This window comes from Globicephala melas, chromosome 4, assembly GCF_963455315.2.
Source record: "Globicephala melas chromosome 4, mGloMel1.2, whole genome shotgun sequence".
NCBI lineage: Eukaryota > Metazoa > Chordata > Mammalia > Artiodactyla > Delphinidae > Globicephala > Globicephala melas.
This window is the reverse complement of record NC_083317.1, coordinates 54,992,942-55,013,494: the sequence shown is the minus strand read 5'-3', so window position 1 is coordinate 55,013,494 and position 20,553 is coordinate 54,992,942. Positions and strand designations below refer to the sequence as shown.

The 20,553-nt window shown below is 38.4% G+C and overlaps 2 protein-coding genes across 2 annotated transcripts in view; one reads left to right on the top strand and one right to left on the bottom strand.

Moving 5' to 3' along the window:
- The window catches only part of MYH15 (myosin heavy chain 15), a 152,528-nt gene extending 151,374 nt beyond the window's left edge, over positions 1–1,154 (top strand). Inside the window, 1 exon segment of the mRNA XM_070045449.1 lies at positions 294–1,154. The gene's annotated coding sequence lies outside the window, so the exon portion shown is untranslated.
- A 2,329-nt stretch (positions 1,155–3,483) lies between these two features.
- HHLA2 (HHLA2 member of B7 family) lies at positions 3,484–20,194 on the bottom strand. The gene is made up of 7 exons (XM_070045373.1): positions 20,191–20,194; positions 18,988–19,338; positions 17,719–17,985; positions 9,857–10,174; positions 7,171–7,299; positions 4,540–4,598; positions 3,484–3,752 (listed from the first exon to the last, which is right to left on the bottom strand). The coding sequence occupies exons 1-7, from the start codon at positions 20,192–20,194 to the stop codon at positions 3,705–3,707; spliced, it is 1,176 nt and encodes a 391-aa protein (XP_069901474.1). The 3' UTR covers positions 3,484–3,704.
- Positions 20,195–20,553: the final 359 nt, after the last annotated feature.

Below are 20,553 nucleotides of genomic sequence, written 5' to 3'. Positions count from 1 at the left end.
CTCTGGCCTCAGTTTGAGAAGAGTTATGGCCTCAGATTGGGGTCTTCTGTGCAGAACCTGCCCAGCAACCCCACGTAATGGATTTGTTTAGGGAAATACTTCACACGTGCGGCAATTGCACTCAGCTGCAGGAGGTCGAAGGGCCTCGGAAACAGATGTAATGCATTCGACTTTGTCACGATTATTTCCAACAAAGAATAAAATGAGTGAAGCAGAAATTGCTTCTGAGAGGCCAGAGATGAATAGGAAAATCGTCCTTGGCAGTGCAATGACTAACTGTTTTCCATTCACAGGAGGAGAGCCTGAAATTCCTTCAACTGTCATAAACCAAAGGAAAAGGTTTTCTCATAGAACTGTGCATCAGGTCTGTGGAGCAAATCGGTGATGTGGCTAGTGTCTCCCTCATGGGGTCTTCTATAGAGCGCGCTGCCTTCGCTGGCAATGCAAGGCGAGCAAAAAATTAAGTGACCCAGCACACCCTTGCGGTGAATTACCGGTGTCTGCTTTCTCTGATGCAGACAATTGCCTCAATTCCCTGCCTCCCTTTGAAGCTAATGAAGAGTTGGCTAAGTCCTGCTTACGTCTGGAAAGCACTGGGTTTGGTTCTTGGTATGCGTTGCACTAATGAAAGTCACAGGAATCTCACAGAACACGCTGATATTCTGTTTTTCAGGTTCATGAAGAATGACCAGTCCTTGTTTATAAAGGACAGAGGCTGGAGAAGTACAAGGAGGTACTGTTTTATGGCCAGAAACTTAAGTTGCATTTGAAACATACACTTAATTTTTTTACTGAAGTATAGTTGATATACAACGTTATATTAGTTTCAGGTGTACAACACAGTGAGTCGACATTTGTAAATTATACTCCATTTAAAGTTATTATAAAATGTTGGTTATGTTCCTTGTGCTGTACATTGCATCCTTGTGCCTCATTTATTTTATACCTAGTAGTTTGTACCTCTTAATCCCCTTCCCCTCCCTCTACTCCTCCCGCTACTGGTGACCACTAGTTTGTTCTCTGTATCTATAAGTCTCTGTTTTGATATATCCACTCATTTGTGAGACAGACATTTTAAAAAACATGTTTATGCTGTGTCAAAAGTAGTTTAAACAAGGTGATCAGAAAATGAAATAATAAAAGGGAATATTGTTGCTTCCAAGTGTAGTGGGGATTTTTTTGATTTTTTTTTTTAACTTTCCTCAGAGGCAAGTAAACATTTCCCATGAAAAATTAAATAGATGCAAGAATCTTTTAAATTCTGATGTTAAAAAAATACTTTGTCCATATTGCTTCTTAATGAGTAATATTCACAGAAGACATGAGCTATGTTATGGTCCACGGGGACTAAGGCATATTGGTAAATGGTTATTACTGAAGTTAGTGAACTCTGCTGGCCTTATTTCTACATCCGTGAGTCTATATTTTTAGCCACTGATGGTGGGAGACAACAGGCTTTTCTTAGCATTCTATAGTGATTTACATATAGTCATAGTTGGTCATTTTGCACTTGTGGGTAAAACCCTCCTGCTGGACAACCATGTAGGCTACATACTTGTGCAATACTGAAACAACACCCACTCAAGATGTTCAGATCAGTGATAGCTGGTATGCTGTCTTTGTATTGTACCAGTTTGGCTAAGCTGGAGGTACGTTTCCTGTGTGGTTCTGGATTAAAGTTGGTCACAAGAGAAATATGCACCAGATTTGGGAGGAAGAAGTGAAGGAACAGCTGGGTTCTTTCTGTGCTCATAAGGTCATTGTATGGCCCCAGGCACAGTGATAGCTGGCAACTATTACTCCAGGCTAAAAAGGTGAGTTAGCTGGGATGGGCCACAGCTCTGTGGACCCACAGCTCTCTCAGCTCCTGTCAGAATCCTCGCCCGGCAGGTATGCAGCTCCATGGCAATGGGCGCCAGCTTATCATCTTACAGGTCACTCACAGTGTTGACTTTGGAGGCCCTGAGAGACTGCATGGGGTCCAGTTTGTTCTTATAAATTCCAGTCCATCCTCAGTCCGTGTCCAGCTGTCCTTCCTGACCGCTGGCACAACTGACCGACAGCGACCTCAGGCCCAGCACCAGATGCAGAGGGGACAGCCTGGTGCAGACTTCTTCACCAGTGCCCACAGTTCTATAATGTTGAATCTCTATAATAAATCCTTATTCTGTCGTTCTCAGCAGTCTGCCTCTCTGATCCAACCTGCTTCACACAGGTGGCTCTAAGATTAATTCAGGGACTCAGCGGCGTTGAAGGACACAGAGTCCTTCTTGTCCACCATCCTCAATGTGTTGGCTTTGGTCTTTATATTTATCACCCTCATCACCGTAAGTAGACTAGAGCAATTCTGAGCACTTTCTCCTCACCAAGTGTCTTATGTGCTTTTCTAAAGTTTTTCTTTAAGCGTCCTTAATACTTTACCGTTTGTGATGAACACTGGTCACAACATTGTAGCAAATACCTGAAGTCAACAGAGCTATGTGCAAAGTAGGAGATTGTGAAAGAAGTCCAGCTGATAAAGAAAATTGGATCAGGTAGTATTTTTTGTTGTTAACATCTTTATTGGGGTATGATTGCTTTACAATCGTGTGTTAGTTTCTGCTTTATAACAAAGTGAATCAGTTATACATATACATATGTTCCCATATCTCTTCCCTCTTGCGTCTCCCTCCCTCCCACCCTCCCTATCCCACCCCTCCAGGCGGTCACAAAGCCCCGAGCTGATCTCCCTGTGCTGTGCGGCTGCTTCCCACTAGCTATCTATTTTATATTTGGTAGTGTATATATGTCCATGCCTCTCTCTCGATCAGATAGTATTAATACACAATTGAGGATTGGTTTTCTCCTGTAAGCTATACGGTTAAAAACTTGAATAAGTTAACAAAAGTCTTGGTTTGGCTTTCTTTCTTTTATATTGATGATGAAATTGAGAACAGATCATCTAGTCAGCTGAATTATCCATTCTCTCCTTGCATAAAATTTATGAAAATCTAAATTTATTAGAAATCTGATTAACAATATGACAACTGAGCCAAAAGAGTAAATCAAATTATCTTCATAACTAGGGTCACTCGGCTATGCAAACCCTGGTGTTGAAGGGTACAACCCAACCCCAGAGATGTCAATTCTTGAGTTGATAGGGCCCTTTGCACCCTGGGTAGTCTTAGAGATACTGACATTCTTACTCTTTGGGGCTCCTAAGACTCACCATACTAAATCTAGTTGATTAAACTGATATTAACCATTCATATAAAACTAGAGTACAATACTTTAGCAAATCCATTGCCTGTTTTCTAGGCTCTGGTTTTTCACCTTTTCACTATAGTGACTTCTGCTTCTACCACTCACCCATCATTAGTTAATCAGATTTTGAATCATCTCTTAGTGATTCATTTCTTCTGAGTTCTTGGAGGAAACCTCACTGTAGCCTCCTGGGCTGATTGCAGCAGGAATGTAAATGAATGGGATAGTTCTTTTCCAAGCTGAACTGGAACCCTTGGCATCCAGGCATTTATAATCTTGATGCATGTAGGGGGGTCAATGAATGATTCTTAGGGCGTGAGAAAGAAGGTAATTATTCTCTTTCCACTATCACAAGTCTTTGCAATGGCAGAATTGTTGGGTCATGACAAGCCATTGCTGGAATCGCAGTGAAGAAAGGGGAGGTGAGATCACTGGATATTAAGGATGTTTGTGCTGTGTTGTCAATTCCTGTCTTCACTTCCTTTACTGAATGAATATTCTGAAAGAGCCTAGAACCAAGAAAAATGGACTCAAAATCACCGTTGTTCATGTCAGAATAACCATTTTTATCTTAAGTATTTAAATGCTGGTAGTGTTTTGTTTTGTTTTTTGGAAGGAGGGAGCTTTAAGCTACTGTTTGCATCTGTAATCCAAGATCCATGAGACAGTTATAAAATAAGTAGTTATGAAGTCTGGGTCTTATCAGGTAATTTTAATTTTCCTGCTAGATGTTCCTGAGATTTTAACAAGTAGAAAAACAAGTTTACCCCACTCTTTACTGTTATTTATTCTGATTAATGGAACTCATAAATAATAAAAGGTGTGCAGCAAAAAGGAAGTATGCAATCACGCTATAATTCGTAAGTGAATTATAAGTTCTGAAGGAACCTAGAAGTGGCTGGAAAAGTGTAGAAGGTCAGCAGTCTGAGTCCGGGCAGAAATTATAGTCTGCTTTTCTCTTCTTTATCTGTCTGTATTGCCTTCCACTCCTATGCAATCCCATGTTTCCATCAGAATAATAAGTATATTGGTACATAGTGCCATTTGAAATCATCTTTACAAATAACAGTTGGAGATGATAAGAGCACACACTTATTTAAGCAAGTAGAGCATGTTTAATTACAGTGGGAAAAGCCTAAGTGTATTTTTTTCCCCATTCTATTATCCTGCAATCCCTCCTGCCTTTTTTTCTGTGTAAAAGTCCTGCATGATGATGTGTGAATCAGTCAAAACTTCAATTACCTTTTACAGAAGCATCCTTATACTATAAATAGTTTGATAAAGGAAATGCCTTACCACGTTTTCTTCTACAGTACCGTCATGGCTAGATCTCTGATCAGTAGATGGATGCCCCACTACAAGAAAAAACAGAACTTAAAAAAACATGGCTTTGCAAACACCCAAATTCTCCCTTATTCCCTCCTCAGTATAATTATATTATTAGAAGCACGTTAGTTACTCCCCTCTTCAAATCTTTTTTCCAACAAACAGCATTAAAAATGAATTTAATGTACAAATACCTCATCAGAAACAGACAGCAGTAAATTCTTATGGCTGTTTCAGGGTCCTCCAAAGCAGGGATAAAGGCAATTCAACCAGGCCAGCAATTCCTGGCTCTTTAAGATTGTTGGCCTGATTCCTACCAGATATAAACAATGGAAAATAGCCAAGGTGGTGATGGATAGGAAAAAGAGACATAATGTCATTTCTCAAGGAAGGCCTTCCTTCTGGGTCTTGCTAAAATCTAGGATAATTTATACTAAGGGCATTTTAAAACAGAGTAATAGAAAAGGGACTTTAAAAAGAAAACATACATATGAAACAACAGCCTGGGAACTGGAGGTTTTGTGACTTTTAGTTTAACAGCTTGAAATATATTTTCAGCCCACCTAACTACAGAACTGTGGAACTTCTTTTTATTTTAAGTGGTCAATACCCTAACATGGTTTTTTCTGATATCTCCTGACTGCTCCTCCAGAATCAGGATCCATCCTGCTCTCTGCCACGGGAAGCTGACCTGGATGGGTTCTACCTGCAGGGCTTCTCTGCCCTCTGGTTTCCAGTTGGGGTGGAGATCAAAGGGAGGGAAGGGCAAAATCAGGTACTTATTCTAGCTCCTTCCCTATAGTCTATCTGTGTCCTCTGAGTGAAGGTCGCCCTCACAACACAGCTTGTTCCATGACTCTCCTTGCAGGTTTTGGGCACTGCTCTTTCTTCTTGTCCCTTCAAGTTCAGGTTTTCTAGCAAAGTTCTGGGGGAATGCACTATCTTCTGTGCTCCCCTTTGTCCAGTTTTGAGTGTGCCAGGTACTTTGTGTTGGACTTGTGCACACTTCCAATATAGAAACTAAACCATCCTTCTTGAGCAGTATGTAGTGGCCCCTCTCCTATAATTGGAACCTATCTAATCACAAGTATCATCATATTAGGGTTTACATGTGGGGGACAAACTAGACTACCTGCAACCTCCCATCTTTTTCTACTTCTGGCAGCTAAGAGGAGCAACAAGTAAGGGGACTGACCTATTAGTATAAACAATCACAGGGCTACAACTGGTGAAATTCTCACTCACTATCATCCTTAAAATCCTACCTTCAATAATGGTGTCTGCTATATCAAATAACCCTAACTTCAGCGGGGGCAATAGGCAAATATCAATCAAAATAAGGGACATGGGATCTATTTAAACCTCCCAGGACACTCAGAGCTTTCTCGGAGAGATTATGAAAGGAGGGAGAGCTTCTTGGGCCCTAGATCTACCTCTGCCACTGGTTAACTGGGTCATCTTAGGTGGTGCTTGTAAGAGTCTGTTTCACATACCTACTTAGAATTTGTGTTAACTTTCTGGATTCTAGTTTTCTGATCTGTAAAATGTGGAAATAAGTAAATTCAAGCTTTTCATAGATCTAATTCTGTTGATAAAAGCAAAGTCTTTTTAGAAGTCCTGTGACCATGGAATCTTAATGTATCATGTTAAATTACTACAAGTAATTAAACTGCTATAAGTAACACAGTTTTCTAGCAGAAAACTTAGAAAAAAGTTTTTTTAAAAACTTAACAAGGATTAAAATAAAATAGCCAATCAAGGACAATGCTGTTTTGAGCAGTAGCAACTGTAGGCGAAACTCAAAGAAAGCGAAAACAGAGCCCAGGGACTTAAGGAAGTCCAGACATAATAGAAGTACCTGGGCAGATGTGTGGTGGAGAGATGTGTAGTACCTCTCTACAAAGGCAAAGAACGTTTTGGCTTCTTTTCAGCTATTTTTCAATGCAAGATAATTCAGATCATCCTGTGTATTATTTTACTGCCATATCTAAATTTTCTCTCTTTAGTAGAAAAAAGAGAAGTAAAACAACTTAAATAACACGTGACTTTCAATTCATTTAATCAATTTCCTGTTATTATTAAAATATTCAATGGGGCTTCCCTGGTGGCGCAGCGGTTGGGGGTCCGCCTGCCAATGCAGGGGACGCGGGTTCGTGCCCTGGTCCGGGAGGATCCCACATGCCGCGGAGCGGCTGGGCCCGTGGGCCTTGGCCGCTGAGCCTGCACGTCCGGAGCCTGTGCTCCGCGGCGGGAGGGCCACAACAGTGAGAGGCCCGCGTGCCGCCAAAAAAAAAAAAAAAAAAAAAAAAAAAAAAAAAAAATTCAATGAAAAACTGGCAGTGTGATTCAATGGATGTGCTTGGATATAGCTTGCTGTGTCTCTGACCATTTAACTCCGGATAATTTCCTAGAAGTAAATAGTTAGGTGGAAATGTGGGCACCTTTTAAAGAATTTTTGAAAAAGTTTAAAAACAGCTCTGCAGAAAATTCAGATCTATTTACATGCCTAGCAGCAGTGTAGGTGTGCAGCTGCAGGTGTATGTTTGATACACCTCTACCTGAACACCCAGGCACAAGACCAAATCCTCCATGAGATATTACCTGTGTAGGAAGACATGCGTATTCTTGATTTAACAGCTAGAGTTAACAAAATTGCCACCATGACTGCCACCAATGTTGAAATTATTCCGACAACTGTTCCTTGACTTGCTTCAACAAAAAGTCTATAAGCTGGAAGAAAAGTTACCAGAAAATAAAAGAAAATGTATAGATGGTGAGTAGAGTATATTTACTAATTTTATAACTAGCTATTTCTGCGTTCTGGATGGGAGACAGATTTCATATTAGTGAAAAAACTCTTGCTAGTGAAAAGACCCATTAAAGATATGAACAACAGCCCTGTCTGGACCAGAGTTGTTCATGAGCATAAATAATAACTCCCAACCTCAATGTGTCTATTGTGGGAAACCTGCCAAAGCTGTGATATTAACCAATTTGGGGCCTAGTGGGGATGAGAGTCAGGAGAGAAAAAGTCTGAAAACTTGAGAGACAATGAGTCTTCTATGTATTTTAAGTCTCTATTGTTTTTTACTGTAATAAGATAATCAACACACTTTTACAAAGGAATAATTATGACTACAAACTAGCCTCAGCCTAGTGTATTCCTTGGGGGATGAAGGGAGGTTGCAGTGTACCCTTGGCTTGGACAAGGCAGGATCCTAGAGGAATAGAGATGAGCAGTGCAGAGGGGATGAGAAGAGTTGAGTAGGAGCCATGATCTTGAGTAAAAGGTGACAGGTGACCACCAGGATAACCGATAGTGCTTGGAGCTCCTCAGGAATAACTGGAGGAGCCAGAACTCTTTTCAGCATCTTGGTTGGAACTAGCATTGGTATAATTAGTATTAAAGGAAGTGGGGAACTCAGAAGCCAGAAACTTGGAGACCTTGAGTAACCAAAGTCAGAATCAGCTAATCTTATAATCCATGTTCTACCAAAGAGTAAGGAGCAAGCATTAGAGAACAGAGGTCAAATTCAGGGGGGAAGATAATTATGGCTTTTCTTTAAAATGAACAGCTCTATATAATGGATGTCAGTTTTTATGAATATACTTTTACTTAATGTTTTACAACCAATAAAACATTAATCTCTCCACACATTTGTCATCCTGAAATTCTATACCCACGTAGAGAAGGAGTAATTAAGTAGAAATGTTGACTTCCTAAAGTGTTTTCATAGGCATATTTTTCCTCCTGAAGAAAATTCTGCAATGTATAGCTTCTTACTTTATCCATGACCCTCAGTTCCCCCATCTGTAAAGGGATTTGTCCAAGATCACATACTGATTCAGCAGCAAAATTTAGCAAGAATTATTTAATTTCATTCAATTCAGTGCAACCTTTCTAGAGAAGATCCAGACTCTAGGAATCATAAGCCCCACTATCTGGGCCTCCTTTTCAAATACTGCAGTATTTCCTGGGCAAGGCAGCAAGCAGAAAATTGCAGTTCAGTACAGAACAGCAAGTTTCCTTGAAAGAGTGTTTCTCCTGTTCCCTGCCCCGATGGGGTAGTTCCTGCTATAGACCTCTTTCTGGGGGGAAGTATGGGCAAACCCTCTTGCAGTCTCAACTGACCAGTATTTTACTTCAGAATGAGAGGTTCTGAAAAGCTTTTCTTTGACAGAGGTGGAATGGTCATGATGCTTCACTTTGTGTAAACTGAAAATTAGACCTCTAATTAGAAAGATGGGCCAGATGTGGTCTTCAGACTGTTTCTTCCTGATTATTTTTCTAAACTCCAAAATGAATCCGACATTTAAGAAAATAGAATTAAAGCTTAACTGTATTTTATGTAAAAGTGACAGTCCTATTTTGGGGAAAAATAGGAGCTTCATCTGCATCTCAGTTTTCAGTACCCTCAAAGTAGCAACTCTACAAAGGGAGTGTTATCACTCAGTGTCTTGAAGTTTCTATCTATTTGAAGTTGTCCTTGACCCAAGGACAACCCTGTATTCTTATCTCCAAAACGCACTACATAGAATCTCCAAACCTTCAAATCTGTTATTTCTCCTAATTTTCATAACTATAATGATAAAAATATTTCTAAAACATATGTTCCACTGACTTATATTTTAATAAAGAATAGAAAGAGGAGTGCCGTGGTCTCCCATGATGTCAAGTTGATCACTTAAGGGTAAGGGTGATCAGCCCACCTTGAAAGTCAACTTCATGAGTACACAGTCTATGACTCTATGGATACTGGACTAGAAATATTTTAATTAATGAGTTTTACCAGTTAGCTACCAATAGAGGTAAGAAAAAAATGAGCCGAATCAGGCATACACGTAATGTTTCAAATGCTCTTTGGTAACTGTTTTCACCAGATTCACAGACCATGCTTCCCCAGCATCCAGCAGAGTCCAAATTCTAACTTCCTCCTGTACCTACACAGCTTCAACTCCCCAAACCCAGACCCTGAGGCACAGTGGTAACAGGAACTGAAGATGCTCAGCCCACAGAGTAACAAAACATATAGGTTCCCTCTTCATTTCTGAAGCCCTGAAACCCTCAAAAGGAAATCTTCTGGGAGTAATTTCTTTTTTTTCAATGCAAGACTTGCCTGTGGTTGAAGGAAGGAGATTGTCTTGACTGGAAGTATCCCTGTAAACAGTATTTTCAGAAATTCTATTCAAAGGTATTCTTGAAATGGCAACCTAATTTTCCTGTTTGATGTTCACAATCTCTACTGCTGTACCCGAAACCCATTATGCAACCCTACTTGTAACTTACCTACATACAGTGTTTGGATGGTGAGTAAAGTATATTTGCTTGAAGAAATGTTGCACAGGTATTCTCCACTGTCTGAAAGACGAAGATCCTTCAAAGTCAAAGAGAAGTCATGCAGGCTTATCAGAATTTTGTTCCGTGAAAGTAGGGGTTCATTGATAATTGTTTCTTGTGAGGAGTTCAGAAAGTGAGCCAGGACCAAAGAATTCCCACTGTCCACCCTGGACCAAGTGACCCTGAAATCTTCATTTGGTAGGAAAAAACTGTTTTCAGGTTTACACGAGAGTGAAACGTTTTCCCTTTCATTTTTACGAAGGCCATCTAAAAACAGAATAGAAAAGTAAAGATTAATGAAAACAAAATTTTCAAATGAATTTTCTAAGTTACACCTAGAAATATCTTTGAAAATACCTTTTGGAAAGTAATGAGATATTTGTACTGTGGAGTTTATTAAAAGCTTTACTACCACTATTTCAAAGTCTCCCACCAAGGTTAAGCTTAGGCTTCAGGAGACCTAAGCCTGGGCCAGCTAGGGAGGTGACACACCTGGTTTTTAACTCCTACAGCCTGGCGGTGATCACTCAAGAATGTTGCTATGGTTATCAGCCTTTTAAACTCAGTGATCTTCCTCTGCTGACCCTGAGTGCTGGAGTTACGTCCTTGTCACTATCTACACCGTGGCAGTCTCTGCTAATTTCATGGTCTCAACCACTTCTTAATCTCTCTTTCAAGACAGAGTCTCTTTTCTTGCACGTAAGAAGTATATTTCTAACTGTGTAGGTAATTCCTCACTGGACCGAGCTCTTAGAACAGGGACTCTGCTGGGTATTCTTAGCTTGTCCCTCCAGAGCTAACTCCATCTTGTCCTTCCTATTCTCTAGTTCTGTCAGCTGGCCTCTATGGACTACCATGAATTGTTCTCCCTGGTTCTAGACATACCTACTTTGCAGTCCACCTGTGCGAGAGTGATGCCAAAGCAAGCCATCTAAAATGCCACTTCCAGTCGCTCCAATATTTCATATCCTTCTTTGGCTCCATACTACCTCCAGGGCTGGCTCAAGCTCTTCAGCAAGATGAAGCCATTTGATCTGGTTTTTGCCTTCTACTCTAGGCTTATCTTTTGATACTTCAGTTTAACCCTCAACCATTTATATTTCCACAAATTCAAGCAATATTTACTCCTCTGTGCTTTTGTGTCTAGTATGTTTTTTTGCGTGGAATGCCTATGTTCTCCTGGAATTTCCTACTGCTCTTTTAAAATTCTGCCCTTATGCAACTTCCTTAAGCATATGTTCTGTAAAAACCTGACCCACACCCAACCATGGTGAACAGAATTACTCACTCTCTTTGTATGCTGCATTCCTGGTTTAGTTTTATTTTTACATGTTTGTACTAGATGCTGTGGATCCAGAAGTAAGAGTCCACAGCATCTAGTACACATCCGGTTCTTAAGTTCACAGTCTGAGAGTGACAAAGCTTGGTACATAATAGATCCTCAACAAGACAAAATAACGCTGAGCCTAAGGAACTGTTGGAACTCCAGGATACTCATTTCTGAATAAACATGAGAAATTATGATTTTCCTTAGAAAATATTTGCAATTTAATATTTTCAACCCTTTCCCATGTTTCCATTGCTGCCTGGCTGATGAACAGAGAACACTGGCTGCTCACACTATTGACATCATATAAAGGTAGTGAATAGTTCATATTTTTAGTGTCTTCTTGGTGAATATTTTGAGAATTTGAAACTCAGGGGTACAGGCAGGGCCAAGATGGCAGAGTAGGAGGACCCTAAGCTCACCTCCTCCCACAGACACACTAAAACTACAACTACATATAGAACAACTCTCTCTGAGAATGACCTGAAGACCAGCAGAATGGCTCATCTATAACTAAGGATATAAAGAAAAAAATACACCAAGGTGAATAGGAGGGGAAGAGAAGTGATCTAGTCAGGACCCACACCCATGAGGGAGACCCTGCACTGCTCCACCTCCACCCCTGTCAAGGCAGTAGTCCCCATATGCCCCAGGAAAAGCCCTGGCCTGTGCCAGACTCCAGCTCTAGCCCCCCTGGCTCCAGCCTGCACCTACCAAGGCTGCACCCCCAGCATGCCCCAGAAGAAGCCCTGGCCTGTGATTGGCTCAGCTCTAGTCCCCACCCCTCACCAAGGCAGCAGCCCCCAACACACCTCAGGAGAAGCCCCAGTCCATACCAGGCTCCAACTCTAGCCCACCCCACCCCCCAGCTCCAGCCCGTGCCAGTGATAGCCCTGGTATGCCCCAGAAAAGGCCCCTCTCCATGCTTGCTTCATATCCAGCTCTCCCACCAAAGCCACTGGGCACACGGAGACTGCATAGGGAGACTCTCACAAAAGGACATACCTTCAAGATTGAGATAGGTAATTGTCTTGCCTAGTTTTATAAACACAAACAGAGAGTTGAACAAATTGAAAAGACAGAGAAATATGTCCCAAATGAAAGAACTACCCTAATGAAATGGAGATAAGTAGTTTACCTGATAAAGAGTTCAAAGCAATGGTCATTAAAATGCTCACCAGGGGCTTCCCTGGTGGCGCAGTGGTTGAGAGTCCACCTGCCGATGCAGGGGATGCGGGTTTGTGCCCTGGTTCAGGAGGATCCCACGTGCCGTGGAGTGGCTGGGCTCGTGAGCCATGGCCGCTGGGCCTGTGCGTCCGGAGCCTGTGCTCCGCAAAGGGAGAGGCAGCAACAGTGAGAGGCCCGAGTACGGCAAAAAAAAAAAAACACAACAAAAAATGCTCACCAAACTCAATAAAAGAACAGAGGAACACAGTAAGAACTTCAACAAAGAATTAGAAAATATAAAAAAGAGCTGAAGAATACAATAACTGAAATGAAAATTGGAATCAAGAGCAGATTAGGTAATACAGAAGAATGCATAAGTGACCTGGAAGATAGAATAGTGGAAACCACCCAATCAGAACAACAAAAAAGAAAAAATACATTTTTAAAATGAGGATAGTTTAAGGGGACCTCTGGGACAACATCAAGCATACTAACATTCATATTATAGGTGTTCCAGAAGGAGAAGAGAGAAAGGGGTAGAAAACATATTTGATGAAATAATGGCTAAAAATTCCCCTAATCTGAAGAAGGAAAAAGATATTCAGGTCCAGGAATCTCAAAGAGTCTCAAACAAGATGAACCCAAAGAGATCTACACCAACATATCATAATCGAAATGGCAAAAGTTAAAGACAAAAAAATTTTCAAGGCAGCAAGAGAAAAACAAAGAGTCACATAAAAGGGAACTCTTATAAGACCATCAGCTAATTTTTCAGCAGAAACTTTGCAGTCTAGAAGGGAGTGATATGATAGATTTAAAATTCTGAAAGGGGAAAAACCCTACAACCTAGGTTACTCTACCAAGGAAGGTTATCATTCAGAATTGAAGAAGAAATAGTTTCCCAGATAAGCAAATGATCTTAAATGACACATTAGACTAAATGGACTTAATAGATAACTAGAAACCGTTCCATACAAAAAAACATCAGAATATACATTCTTTTCAACTTCACATGGAACATTCTCCAGGATAGGTCACAATGCTAGGTTATAAAACAAATCTCAATAAATTTAAGAAGACTGAAATCATATCAAGCATTTTTTCTGACTACAATAGTATAAAGCTAGAAATCAATTATGGAAAACTGGAAATAGCACAAACGTGGAGACTAAACAATATGCTACTAAAAAACGAAGTGTTGATGAAGAAATAAAAGAGGAAATCAGAAAACACCTTGAGACAAATGAAAATAGAAACACAATGTTCCAAAATCTATGGGATGCATCACAAGCAATTCTAAGAGGGAAGTATATCACGATACTGGCCCACCTCAAGAAACAAGAAAAATCTCAAATGACGTATCTTTTCTAAAGGATATAGAAAAAGAAAAATGAATAAAGACCAAAGCTAGTATAGAAATGAAATACCAAAGGTCAGAGTGAAAATAAACGAAGTAGAGACCAAAAAACAATAGAAAAGATCAATGAAACTAAGAGCTGTTTCTTTGAAAAGATAAACAAAATTGGAAAAACCTTTAGCCAGACTCATCAAGAAAAAAAGATGTGCTAAATAAATAAAATTAGAAAGAGGAGAAGTTACAACCAATATCACAGAAATACAATCATCAGAGAATACTATAAACAGTTATACATCAACAAATAGGACAACCTGGAAGAAATGGATAAGCTCCTAGAAACTTATACTCTTCCAGGACTAATTTAGGAGGAAATAGAAAAGCTGAACACACTGATTTCTAGTAATGAAACTGAATCAGTACTAAAAAAATTCCAACAAACAAAAGTCCAGGATGAAATGGCTTCACAGGAGAATTCTACCAAATATTTAAAGAAGAGTTAATATCTATCCTTCTCAAACTATTCCAAAAAATTGAAGAGGAGAGAACACTTCCAAACACATTCTACAATGCCACATTACCCTGATACCAAACCAATCAAAGACACTACAAGAAATGAAAATTACTGGCCAATATCCCCCCAAAAATTAGATTCAAAAATCGTCAACAAAATATTGTAAGCCAAATTAATTCAACAACACATTAAAAGGATCATATGTTATGATCAAGTATAAGTTTTCCCAGGGATGCAAGGATGGTTTAATATCCATCAATCAATCAATCTGATATACCACATTAATAAAGCAAAGGATAAAAATCACATGATCATCTCAAAAGACGCAGAAAAAGCATTTGACAAAATTCAACAACCACTTATGATAAAAACTCTCAACAAAGTTGGTTTGGAGAGAACATACATTCACATAAAAAGGCCATATATAACAAACCCACAGGTAACGTCATACTCAAGGGTGAAAAGCTGAAAGCTTTTCCTCTAAGATCAGGAACAAGACAAGGATGCCACTCTTGCCACTTCTATTTAACATAGTATTGGAAATCCTAGCTACAGCAATCAGACAAGAAAAAAAAAATAAAAGGCAACCCAAATTAGAAGAAAAGAATCCAAATTGTTGCTATTTGCAGATGACATGATACCATACATAAAAAAACCACAAAATCTCCACCAAAAAGCTATTAGAATAAACAAATTCAATAAATTTGCAGGATACAGAGTCAATGTACAAAAAATCAGTTGGGTTTCTGTACATTAATAAAAAATATCAGAAAGAGAAATTAAGAAAAGTCTTATTTATAATTAAATAAAAAAGAATGAAATATGTAGGAATAAATCTAACCAAGGACATGAAAGACCTGTACTTTGAAAACTGTAAGACACTGATAAAAGAAATTGAAAATAATACAAATAAATGGAAAGCTATTCTGTGTTCATGGATTGGAAAAAGTTAACATTGTTAAAACGTCCATACTACCCAAAGCAATCTACAGATCCAATGCAACCTCTATCAAAATACCCATGACATTTTTCACAGAACTAGAACAAATAATTCTAAAGTTTGTGTGGAAACACAAATTATTGATGATTAGTGATTTTTTTTGGCCAAATAGCCAAAAAAATCTTCAGAAAGAAGAAAGCTAGAGTTATCATGCTCCCTGACTTCAAACTACACTACAAAGCTATAGTAATCAAAATAGTATGGTACTGGCACAAAGCTCAGACACATAGATCACTGGAACCGAATAGAGCACCCAGAAATAAACCCATGCACTTATGGTCAATTAATCTATGACAAAGGAGGCAAAAATATACAGTGGAAAAAAGACAGTCTCCTTAATAAGTGGTGTTGTGAAAACTAGACAGCTATATGTAAAAGAATAAAACTAGAATATTTTCTCATACCATATACAAAAATAAACTCACAACAAGTTAAAGACTTAAATGTAGGAACTGAAATCATAAAATTCCTGGAAGAAAATATAGGTAGTATGCTCTCTGATATAAGTCTTAACAATACTTTTTTGATCTGTCTCCTCAGGCAAGGGCAACAAAAGCAAAAATAAACAAATGAGACCTAATCAAATTTTAAAACTTTTACACAGGGAAGGAACCCATCAGTAAAACTGAAAGGTGACCTACTGAAAGGTAGAAGATATTTGTAAATGATATAATACCTGGTAAGGGTTTAATATCCAAAACATATAAAGAACTCATACAACTCAATATGAAACAAACAAACAAAAAAAGATCTGATTTTTAAAAATGGGCAGAGGCCTGAGTAGACATTTTCCCAAATAAGACATACAGATGACCAACAGGCACATGAAAAGATGTTCAACATCACTAATCATCAGGGAAATGCAAATCAATGCAACTGCAGTGAGATATCACCTCACACCTGTCAGAATCACTGTTATCAAAAAGACAACAAATAACAAGTGTCGGTGAGGATGTGGAGAAAAGGGAATCCTTGTGCACTGTTGGTGGGAATTTAAATTGGTGCAGTCACTATGGAAAACATGATGGAGGTTCCTCAAAAATTAAAAATAGAACTACCATATGATCCAGGAATTTGACTCCTGCATATTTATCTGAAGAAAAAAAACACACTAATTCAAAAAGATATATGCACCCCAATGTTCATAGCTCATAGAACAATTATTTACAATAGCCAAGATATGTAGGCAACCAAGTGCCCATTGACAGCTGAATGGATAAAGAAGATTTGAGTTACACAGACACACAAAGTAGAATATTACCAAGCCATAAATAAAGAATAAAATCTTGCTATTGTGACAACATGGATGGACCTGGAGGGTATTATAATTAGTAAAATAAGTAGAGAAATAAAGACGAATGCTGTATGTTTTCACTTATATGTGGAATCTAAAAAACAAACATAATAAAACAGAAACAGACTCACAGATACAGAGAACAAACTAGTGGTTACCAGAAGGGAGAGGGATGGGAAGAGAAGCGAAATAGTTAAAGATGATTCAGAGATACAGATTTTCAGTTACAAAATAAATAAGTCACAAAGATGTAATGTCCAGCACAAGGAATATAGTCAATATTTTATAATAACTTTGTATGGTGTGTAATCTATAAAAATATCACTATGTTTTATACCCCAAACTAATATTATTGTAAGTCAACTATACTTCAATAAATTTAAATATTAAAAATAGAAACTCAGGGGAAGAGAAGGCCAAAAAGGAAAGCTAACCTCCACTTTCACCACATAATAGAGATTTACAGAAAAAATTTGCTTTGCTTCTAGTGAAGTATAAAAGAATATTGATAATTTTCCTCAGAATTAGATAAATGGTGCCAAATTAATTTTTCTTCTCCTTAAACTCTTCTTAAACAGTAGCTTATAGATATCGAGACTGGTGAGAGTTTGGGTTTGTTCAAATAAATGAGAGGAAGGAGTAGAGGTGCTGATGAAGATTAATGGGCTAATACTACTTAAGAAGACTAAACAGAAAGAGACTAAACAGAAGCAATACTAATTTCTGTTGGTTGAAAAACTGGCAAGAATCAGAGGTTGTGACCTGCTCGGAAACAAGTATCCTTTCCTTCTCCTCTGATCTTCTAAAGTCCAATGCAAGTAGAAAATTCTATGTAGAAGAACCATAGAGAAATACAACAATGTTCATGGATGTATTTTCTGCTTTCCATTTCACAATTGTTTTCCTTCAACTCATAAACACCTTGCAAGGTAAGAATTACTTCCATTTTACCAACCAGGAACCAGCGCTCAGAAGTAAAAATGACTGTGTGAGGTAACAGAACCAGTAATATTAGATCTGGGACTCCAGTCCTGGTCTTCTAACTGCTGCAAATGCATTTCCTTCCTTTGTGTTCTTCTCTTAACCTGTAAATCAAACCCCATTCCCTCCCTATCTCTGACAGCACAGGTACATAGAAAGCCTTGTGGGGCCTACCTTTCATTGTCCATCTCCCTGTCCATGTTTGCTTCAGCAATGTGTTTTCAATAGCACATTGATAAGATGAATTTGATCCTGTAATATTTACTCTACTGTTAATATAAAAAGGACCCAAAGATCCGATTTCTTCCTTATTGTTTTCAGAGATTGGTGTATTATCCACTTCCCATGTGATAATTGGATAAGGATAAACACTTAACACATTGCATGTTAAGAAGCTGTTTGTGGTGTTCTTTTCATACTTCATCACAGGTGTGACAAAAGCTATGTGGGAGAAAGAAGGGCACGTGAGGAACTGTCATTAGCTTCTTTTTAGCCCATCTGCGCAGAACACATTATTTTAATACCCATGAAATGAAAAGCTAAGCTTTGCGAGCAAAACTTGGCAGTTTCTGAAAGGAAAAACAGCAAAAACTCTGTAGAACCTTAAGATATAGTCTGGTGATCTACAAGGAAAAAAGAGCATGTATGGATACATAGCAACTAGAAAGCTCAATTCTCTAGAAAGAATTCTAGAAAAAAATCTAATGGCCTCACTGAGCAGTCAAAATGTGGGTGTCAAAGCTGATAAACTAGAGCTCACGCAGCAGTTTGTACTCTTCAGGTACTGACTCAGAGCCTTTTTGATTCTTTGTTTACCCATAATTCTTAGATTTCTGAGTCAAGGTCTGAAGCAGATAAATGGAACAGAGGGAGAAAGAACATGAGCTAGATAAAACAACCCATTAGAAAATGCCCCTCCCAATAAATAAATGATTAGATAAATGAAGTTAATACAAACAGGAGGAAAGCATATAGTATTACAATTAACTTCATTTAGAAAACAGAAAAATGTAATTTAAATCAATTCAATATTTTTAAGCTATCATATTGGCAGAATGTCTTAAGATGGGTAATATTAGGTGTTGATAAGACTTAAGGGGAAAATGTATACTCTTATGCTGCTGGTATAAGTGCCATATTAAAATTTTACTTCTGATACTTTTGTTTCAGACCATTTCCCAGTATTAAATATAAGGATGTTCATCACAACATTTTTGGTAACGTAAAACACTAGAAATACCTAAATACTTACTAATGGAGGAACGGGTGCATCAATTATAGCATGTCTAAACTATGAGACACTATGCATTAAAAATAATGAGGTAGTTTGTATGTATTATCTTGGAAGGAAGCCCATAGCATATTAAATTAAGAAGAAGGCATTACAGAAAACATGGAATGGTATCATTGTCATGTTTTGTAAAATGGTATATGTACACTTACCTCCCACTTTTAGTACCACTTTGTTTATGATTTTTCCAAGTGATGTTCCCACGTAGCATATGTAAGTTCCTTCATCCTGAAGCTTTAATCTTTTGAAAGATAGGGAGGCATTCCCATTGTGAATTTCATCAAGGAAGAGGGATGTCCTATTTACATATCTGGGATCTTGCTTTTCCAACTGGTCACTGTTTTTGTAGTATGAGTAAACATAGTTATCTTGATTCTTCCAGTGAACTACAACATCGGGCCCACTCTCAAATGAGCAAGGGAGAATTACATCTTCATCAAGTCTTCCAATGACTATTTGCTCACTCATAGGAAGATGACTTATGGAAGCTAAAAAGAACGTATCTAAAAACAAGAGCAGTTATGAAGAGAATTAGTGATGGGTGCTTATCAAGCGTTATACCAGGACTACCTAGAAGAACTATCCTAGGTCAGCAGCCTGATCATTAACAGACCACATCATCTATCAAGAACACTTGCTAGTCTAATTACTAGAAACAAGCCATGAAGCTCTATGTTTGAGTGTCTGAAATTTCAATCGAGTATCTGTTGTATTCAATGTAACCATGAGAATTGACAACAGCATAAAGCATAGAAATTTTGTTCCATGCTTGATCAATAGTCTCATCTCTCCTCTGATCCTGGCCTGCTACAGTTGCTGGAAATTATGTATGTTATATAAATTAAAGATTCCTGTTGATTTTTATTTCCTGAACACATTCATTTTTAACACCTACTATAACAATAACAAATTAGTTTATCCAGCTAGCTGGAGCTAGCAGGCCCTAAAAGAATAGAATAAACTTAACTTGGCTGGGTTAGGAAATATTTGGAGCATGTAGAAGACAATGCTGCATTAAGGGGTCTGTTGGGAATATGTAGACATTCGTTTCAAGAAAGGGTGCACATAAGAGGAGGAGTCCAAAAGGGGAAATGAAGTGATTCATTTATTTTGGCTTTAAGACAACTCTCAGGATATACTATGAGTCCGTCAAAATATAGTTAAGGAATATTATTCTGGATATAAATGTAGAGGTCCAATCCTCCTAATATATATGTTTGTATATGTGTGTGTGTGTGTGTGTGTGTGTGTGTGTATATATATATATATATATATTTACTGTCAACTTCAGAAGGTGATTTTAAAAAGCAAATGGACTCATCACAATCAGGTTTTTGCAAAGAAAATCTACTTACCCATTTCATAATCACTGAAGGCAGTATCCAGATTTTTTAACCAATTCACAAAACATTTTAGTAGATCATATGCCCTATCTATGAATTCTGTGATATTTGCACTGGAAAGGACCTTATCTTACGGACAATGGACTAAACTCCTTTGACCTTGCTCAAAGCTACCCTAGATGGGATAATCGGGTGTTCATATGGCCTTGTCACAAAGTCTTTTTCCTCTGCCCCCTCCTCTGAGGCTCTTTCCACTCTATGTCCCACTTTGCCTTAGAGAGATTTAGTCTATCTCTGTACCAAGTGCTAGAGGAATGTGGCATCAAGCTGAGAAGAAAGACATGGAAAGGTGGGAAAGAAAAGGAGTGTTTTTGT